At 48.0% G+C, this 7,481-nt stretch overlaps 1 protein-coding gene across 1 annotated transcript; it reads left to right on the top strand.

Annotated features, from left to right (window-relative positions):
* Positions 1–2,684: 2,684 nt before the first annotated feature.
* LOC116809530 (uncharacterized) lies at positions 2,685–4,562 on the top strand. The gene has a single exon (XM_032753381.2). The coding sequence runs from the start codon at positions 2,862–2,864 to the stop codon at positions 3,519–3,521; it is 660 nt and encodes a 219-aa protein (XP_032609272.1). The 5' UTR covers positions 2,685–2,861; the 3' UTR covers positions 3,522–4,562.
* The last annotated feature ends 2,919 nt before the right edge of the window (positions 4,563–7,481 follow it).

Here is a 7,481-nt window from a genome sequence, read left to right as displayed (position 1 = left end):
GAGCAGCCTGGGCAACAAAGTGAGACCCATCTCTACAAAAAAAAAAAAAATTAAAAAATTAGCCAGGCATGGTGGCGTGCACTTGTAGTCCCAGCTACTTGGAGCTGAGGTGGGAGGATCACTTGAGCCCTGGAGGCTGCATGAGCTGTGATCACATCACTGCACTCCAACCTGAGAGACAGAACGAGATCTTCTCTCAAATGAAAGAAAAGTTTCAACAGCCTCCTACCTAAAGCACAGCCTCCTACCTAAGCCCCTGTGCTTTAGGTAGGAGGCTGTTGAAACTATCTTGCCTTTGTTGATTGCTTTGTAACTATGCAATGCTTCCTTTGTTCTCTCACTAGACTGGACTCACTCACCACAGTTCTATGATTTTTCTCTATTAGTTTCTGAAGACCTGGAAGAGAATTAGAGAAAACAGGCAGCAGAGTTAGGAAGTGGCGGAGTAGGCAAGGAGACAGGTCCAGTTGATGGTATAAACTAACACATACCATGCTCATGTGAGATATTTAGTAATAGGGGAAACTGGGCCAGGTGTGGTGGCTCACCCCTGTAATACCAGCACTTTGGGAGGCTGAGGCGGATGGATCACTTGAGATTAGGAGTTCAAGACCAGCCTGGCCAACATGGCAAAAACCCTGTCTCTACTAAAAATACAAAAAATTAGCCAGGCGTGGTGGTGGGTGCCTGTATTCCTATCTACTCGGGAGACTGAGGCAGGAGAACTACTTGAACCCAGGAGGGGAAGGTTGCAGTGAGCCGAGATCACGCCACTGCACTCCAGCCTGGGCAACAGAATGAGACACTGTCTGAAAAACAATAATAATAATAATAGGGGAAGCTGGAGTGGGGTATATAGGAACTCTCTCTGCAATGTTCTCAGTTTTTCTGTAAAATTAAAACTATTCTAAAATAAAAAAAATCTATTCTAAAATAAAAACTATTACTTTATTTAACATAAAAAACAACATTCCTGTCTATGCTCCTAGGTGAGCAGAGCACAGAGACTCAAGTTCAGCAGAGCGGCCCTGGTTTGGCTCCAAGGCACTTGTGAGGGTGCCCAGAGAGAGAGAATGTGACATGTGGCAGAAAGCAGAGCCACAGAGATGACAGAAGGGCCTGGGGAAGGGGGCAGAATGTCATAGGAAGACAGGAGAAGGAGGGGTGGGGAGGATGGCGGTGAGACAGCCCCCGTGCTTCAGGCTATTTCTTTTCCTAGTTGCCCTCCCTCCAGGACCCCTCTACCCCAAACTCTACTCCCACCCTGCTGGGTTTCCTAGACTGCATGATTTTGCCAGGTACTCCCCTCCACTCCTCTCCACCTGGCCTCTGGCTTCCCTGGGGCTGGGCCAGTGGGAGGCCAGGGAGGGGAGTGGGCTGAGAGCACTTAGGCCCCTCCCCCACCAGTTTGCCTCCAGGGCCGCCTCTCTTGCAGGGGCGTTGCTCCTGTCAGGTAGCCCCTCCCCGGCTCTTCTCACTGGTGCCCTGGCTGGGAACTGGAGCTGTGCTTGCCCCTGCAGGCCTGGCCACGGTGATGGTTCCTGCGGCAAGGACTGCACCATGCCTTCTTTCCCTGATCTCTGCCCACATCTTAGTAAATCCTCCCATTATTAAACACTTCTCAGTTACTCAATTGAGTACGTCATCAGTTTCCCCCGGGGACTGCAATGGACAGAAAAAAAAGTGACTCACTCATGGTGTTTCTTTAGTGTTCACCTTCCCCTTTAGAACAGAAACTCCACGAGGGCAGAGATTTTCTATGCTTTGCTCATTGTCCCTGCCGAGGCACTCCATAAATACTTGTGAGATGAATGAGTGAATGCTCATTTGATCCGCAGTGTCTCGTATGGCAGTCACTCCTGCATGTGGCAGTCACTAGCACGAAATGTGGCTAGTGAGACCGAAACACTGAATTTTAAATGATAATCTACAGAGCTACCTGTGGCTAATGGCTACTGCCTCCTCTCTAAGGGGATCTCCTGCACTTAGGCAATTGCCTAGCTATTCAAGTCTATTCCGCCCCAACAGGGGTTAAAAAGTTGCTCAAGGCTGAGGCAGGGAAAGTAACTAAATCACTAGCTGTTTCCCTCACCCTAGGGAACTGGGCTGCTGAGTTTTCTGGCTTCTCTCTGGGCAGGCAAGCTCGGGAATGTGTGCCTTGCTTTGGGACATTTGCATTTTAATTTCCCTGCAAACTTTCTGTTTCTTGGATAACTGTGCTCACCAAGCCCTTAAAAACTTGCAGCTTATAAGAGCGCTGGCCCCGAGCCAGGGGAGTCTCCAGCTGCTGACTGACCCTGCCTGGAAAGTCAACTTGGAAGAGCCACAAATGTCCTAATCCTCTTCCAAACCGCCTAAGTAGGTTTATCCAGTGACCTGTAAAACCAAATTAGTAAAGGGACACTTTAATTCCAGCTCGTTAGAGAGCTTCTAAAATCGTCGAGAAAGCCAACACAGCAAATTCTGCGCTGGGGGGCTGAGAAATGCATCCCATTTGCTAAAGAATATGTCCTTGCTTTCTCGTGGTTGCTCTCACCCACGCAGTTCAACACACAGAAAACCTTCTCTGTGGCTTTCACAGTGATCTCCAGTGAAGGTGGAAAGCGGTTCTTGAGAACGAGAAAAATACGGTGGCCCAGCAAGGTCAACTAATTTTCCCCAAGTTCTGCCAAGTCCAGTCCCAGCTCTTGTCTCCTGACTCTGGCAGGGGGAACATTTGCACTGTTCTTGTTCCTTACCCCAGGAGCTGGCCTATTGCACAACCTCAGGAAACAGCCCCTATGCAATCCTGGCCCACAGAGCGGACATGTTCTGGTTTTTATTCAGCAGCTTTTTTATGAAGTGTGTTTTCCTTTCCCATCATGTCATCTGGAAGCAATTCCTCCCAACAGCTGGATTTGCTTTCACAATTGGTAAACACGGCGAATGCAAGACCGGGGACGATGCGGAGCTCCCTGGAGGAGCCTTGTCCCCACCCGCTTGGCTCGCGTTCTGAAGCTTATCGCGGGTCCCTGCACAAGCCTCATCAAAATCGAGGGCGTCCTCCAGTAGGCGACCCACATTGCACTCCCCGATTAAGAGGGTCAACGTGTACTTCGGGGGAGAAATTTTCTGAATGCTTTGCACATAAAATTGATCAGATGCAGGCCAGATTGCCAGCTGCCGGGGCCGCGTGCGCCTGTGGAGGCCCCACCAGCGCGGGGCACCAGCGCCTCGGGGTCCGCGGGAGGCCTCTCTCTGCACCGCCGCCACCAAAGCCAGTAAGAGAGGACAAAAGCCCAAAGAGCACTGACTGGGCCTTCAAGGAAGATGAATGTCTCCCCAAAAGTGCTCCTCGGGGAAAAGTTTCCACGCAGATGCAACCGGAACGCCGGCCAGGCTCCGGAAGGCGAGGCCCAGAGAGCAGCGGCCTCCAAGCGCGGGTTCAGCCTGTCGCCCCCGCAGCCAGGGCCCAGGAGGCCGCTCTTCCGGGGTCACCAACACGGCTCGTTCTGAGCCTAGAGGCCCAGGGCACAGTGTGAGGCGGAATAAAGTGTAGGGGACACAGCTCAGGCCCCAGGCGCTCCCTCCTGTCGCGAAGAAATGCTGTTCTTTGATCAACGTTTCTAATGTAGGGAAACCAGCCGAGCACGTGGCTGAACTCTCGGAGGGAGCACGGAGTGCTGGTGAGCCCCCGCCCTGATGCACGGAGACGCTGCTGGCCAGGCTGGGGTGGGTTGCAGAGCCTTCCTTCCATGCACCACCAACCCTGTGGGCAGCCAGGGCCTAGCTCTCATGAAGGGGCCTTCCCAGGGGGCAAAGTAGGCCTCTGACTGCAACGTTCTCTGGGCAGAGATAGGCATCCTTCCCACTGGACAAACAAAAGGAGACCGTCAAGGGGAGAGGCTCATCAGCGGACCCTGGTGAGGGCGACGCCCAGCTCCTCAGCACAAGTCTGTGCTTCTTCAATGGAGCCGGTTTGCCTGGGCCCAGCGCGAGCGGAGTGCGTTCCTTCTCGCTCCCTCTGCCCTGTGGGCCCTCCTCTCTCTCCCTCCAGGCTGGTGGAAGCTTTATTCTCGTCGGGGGCCAGAGGACAGAAACTACATCATATATTTTCCCGTGCATCGTGGTATCTTGCCTGGAATTTTGAAAATCTTTGAGTTTCTGGTTTTTCCATGGCAAGGCTCATTCCTCCAGACCTTAGTCACTCTGCTCTGGCTGCCTGGACTGCTAGGGAGGGGCCTCAGGGTGCACCTGGAGAAATTCACTGGGGCCTGGGTCAGAGGGATGGGTGGGTGAGAGCAACTCCTTCCTTAATAGTTCAAAATGGCCCTCTGGCTTAAAGAGACCGAAGCCATGTAACAACCAAATGCAATGTGTGGGCTGTATTTGGATCCTGATTCAAACAAATCAACTGGAAGAGGAGATTTAGGGATAATCAGGAAGATTTGAATTGGGACTGTGTAACAGAAAATAGCAAAGAATTATTGTTAATTTTGATATGTGAGATAATGGTGTGGTGGTTATAGAAGAAAACATCCTTATCTTTTAAATGGTGTATATTAAAGTATTTAAGGGTGAAATTTAATGTCTGGAGTTTGTTTTTAAATACAAAGAAAAAAACAAAAGATGAACCAAACATGCCAAGGTGTTAATGGTTTAATCTAGATGACGGCTGGATGAGATTCTTTTATGCTATTCTCTCCACTTTTTTTTTTTTTGAGACAGAGTTTCGCCCTGTCACCCAGGCTGCAGTGCAGTGGTGCGATCTCAGCTCACTGCAACCTCCGCCTCTTGTGTTCAAGCGATTCTCCTGCCTCATGCTCCCGAGTACCTGGGACTACAGGTGCCCGCCACCACACCCGGCTAATTTTTGTATTTTTAGTAGAGACAAGGTTTCACCATGTTGGCCAGAATGGTCTCGAACTCCTGACCTCAGGTGATCCACCCATCTCTGCCTCCCAAAGTGCTGGGATTACAGGTGTGAGTCACTGCACTTGGCCTATTCCCTCCACTTTCATGCACGTTGAACATTTTTTTATAATAAAGAGTTTAAAATATAGGCTCCTCTGGGCACATTGCCTATGGGGTAGCCCGGCTGTGCAAGGAGTAGTAAATAAATAAAATATAGACCATTTTATCACAAAAACTCATAGAGAACCAAATACACACCTAGGCACCTGTTTATGCACGTGTAAATTTACACATTGATTACTCGATTCTGTATTTTGGTCCTTAATCCTCCCAGGTGTCAGCTCTCAGGAATAGCAAGAAAGTGACAAGGAAGGGCAGTCAACAATGACGCCTGGAAGCTTAAAAATTTTTTGTTAATATCTACTTATTTATCTATTTATGTATGTATTTATTTTTACCCTACTTGTCAGCTAATCCTACAAGCTTTGACCAGGGGCTGCAGTACCACCCTGAGCCCCCTCTGCCTGGCAAGAAATGGGAAGGGAGCTTCTCACAGAATCCCAGATCTCAGCAGCTGTTAGGGCTGTGGCTTCCTCCTGCACAGGCTGCATTGCTGCAGGAGCGGTTCAGGGGCCTGTGTGAAGGAAAGTAGGACACAGACCATATGCCACGGAGTCAGGACTCAGTAAAGTTCCTGTTATCACCGCTTTGGATTGCTCCTGCTGCCCTCACCCCCACATTTCTACACTGTCCCATCAGTGTGCTGCTGTCATCCTGCCCTGACTTATTCAGGACTTCAATCCAGGAATAATCCTATGCCAGTCCCCTTGCTAAACACCAGGTACACAGAAGGGCAGGATAAAGACTGTCCATCAGGGGCAATGGAGAGGCCTCCTGTTAGAAGAGTTAAAGCAGGGCCTGGCCCTGGCACCAACTTTCATCTCCCCATTCTAGGTTGGTCTGTGACCTTTAGGCTTATCCTGATCATGGGAAACATGAGCTTCTTTGCAGTTTTCTTATCTCCTCTTTCTGGCCAGTAACATGGGCTTTTTTTTTTTTTTTTTTTTTTTAGAAAACGCCTTTTTCCCCTCTGCATTGAAATATGCTGGCTATTCTATTTTCCTTTAAGTCCATGAGTAACAGGTAAGTTCCTGATGGACTGGGCCATGTCTTGGCCCTTTCTTGGTACAGACCACAGCACCCAGCCTTCCAGCACGGAAAGGAAGGCCTCACACATAGAGGTAGAGAATGCTGTTGCTGACAATCTAATGGAGTGATTGCCAACATATGTCACAAGAAAAGACTGCTCTTTCATAAACAAAAAATCATTTTTAAAAATCCTAATTATACTTTATCTGTTTGGCTCAATACTTAATATCCCTACAGTATTTTAAATGGGCTAATTTTGCTGTTTTTCCTTCCTAATGATTTCTATCTTCGTCTCAATTGTAAGAAGTTAACAAGAACTACAAGTCTTGCCAATAGCATCCACACTTTCAGTTTTAAAATTTCTGCTCATTTTTTGGTGAGCAAAAAGGCTATTGACACCACAGAACAGACAGGGGGCTGACACTGCAGCAACTGAGCATAGTCCCACTGGTGTGCTGTCATGAGACAACTGAGAAGTTTTGCTTGTCCATGGGCACTCGAAAGTCCAAATTCAACCTACAGAAGGTGATTGAAGAGGGGTAAAGTACAAAGTTTGAAAGCGTGGGTTGTTCATAAGCCAAATATATAGAAGTTGAAAATGTTGTCCAGCCCCACACAGAATGTAAGCACCTTGCAGGCAGGAACATTGTCTATTCTGTACATTGCTGTATCCCAGTGTCTAGAACAGGGGCTGGCTCACAGTAGATGCTCAGTACTTACTGAAAGCATCAACTGCCTATGCTTTGGAGTTTTTGTAGCCACTTGTCCCATTCTACCTTGTATTACCATTATTGTATTTTATTTCAAGACCAAAAGTTTTTGAAAGCAGAAATAAGTCTTCCCTCCTATTACAAGTATCTCATTCATAACTAGGATTCAATAACTCTGTAGTAAATTATCTAATTTAGCCAATGATTAAATAATTTAGAAACAAAGTCCTAAATAGGTCATGAGGAAAGCAATGGCCCATGCGATAGAAATGGACAATTGCTGGAGCCCCTAGAAGGCCTAAAGTAACTGTGTGGCAGGGAAGTAAATTTCCTGCCCCAGAAATCTGGCAAAAGAATTCACTTGAGGATTTAAGTCTCAGAAATAAAGACCCAAGGTAGGAGGCAGAGAAGGGGAGGTCTTTTTCAGGGCCTATAGATTAAGGGTATTTAGATACGAGTTAAGAAAGGGACCAGATGCCAGCCAGGTTTGTGCTTCAGTTTAACCATGTTCCTTGCAAAACTTGCTTATGGGAAGATCAGAAGCTCTGACGATCATTACTGAAGAGGATTCAGAGAAATTATCGCCTACTCCCGGTTGAAGAGAGAACAAGTCGTGGTCTTTTTTTGGTGTCAACCTCTATTGAAATGTGCTGTTGTCAAATCAAAAAGGGGACAGATTCGGAATTTTACAACTCTGATAAAAGTGAAATAAAAGGAAATCTGTATCAT

Source organism: Hylobates moloch, unplaced genomic scaffold (assembly GCF_009828535.3).
Source record: "Hylobates moloch isolate HMO894 unplaced genomic scaffold, HMol_V3 SCAFFOLD_1, whole genome shotgun sequence".
In the NCBI taxonomy this organism is placed as follows: domain Eukaryota; kingdom Metazoa; phylum Chordata; class Mammalia; order Primates; family Hylobatidae; genus Hylobates; species Hylobates moloch.
This window is presented reverse-complemented; position numbering and strand designations above follow the sequence as displayed.

Bases quoted from the DNA above. Each gene is read 5' to 3' on its own strand.
- LOC116809530 (XM_032753381.2), top strand. From the start codon at position 2,862: ATGTCATCTGGAAGCAATTCCTCCCAACAGCTGGATTTGCTTTCACAA.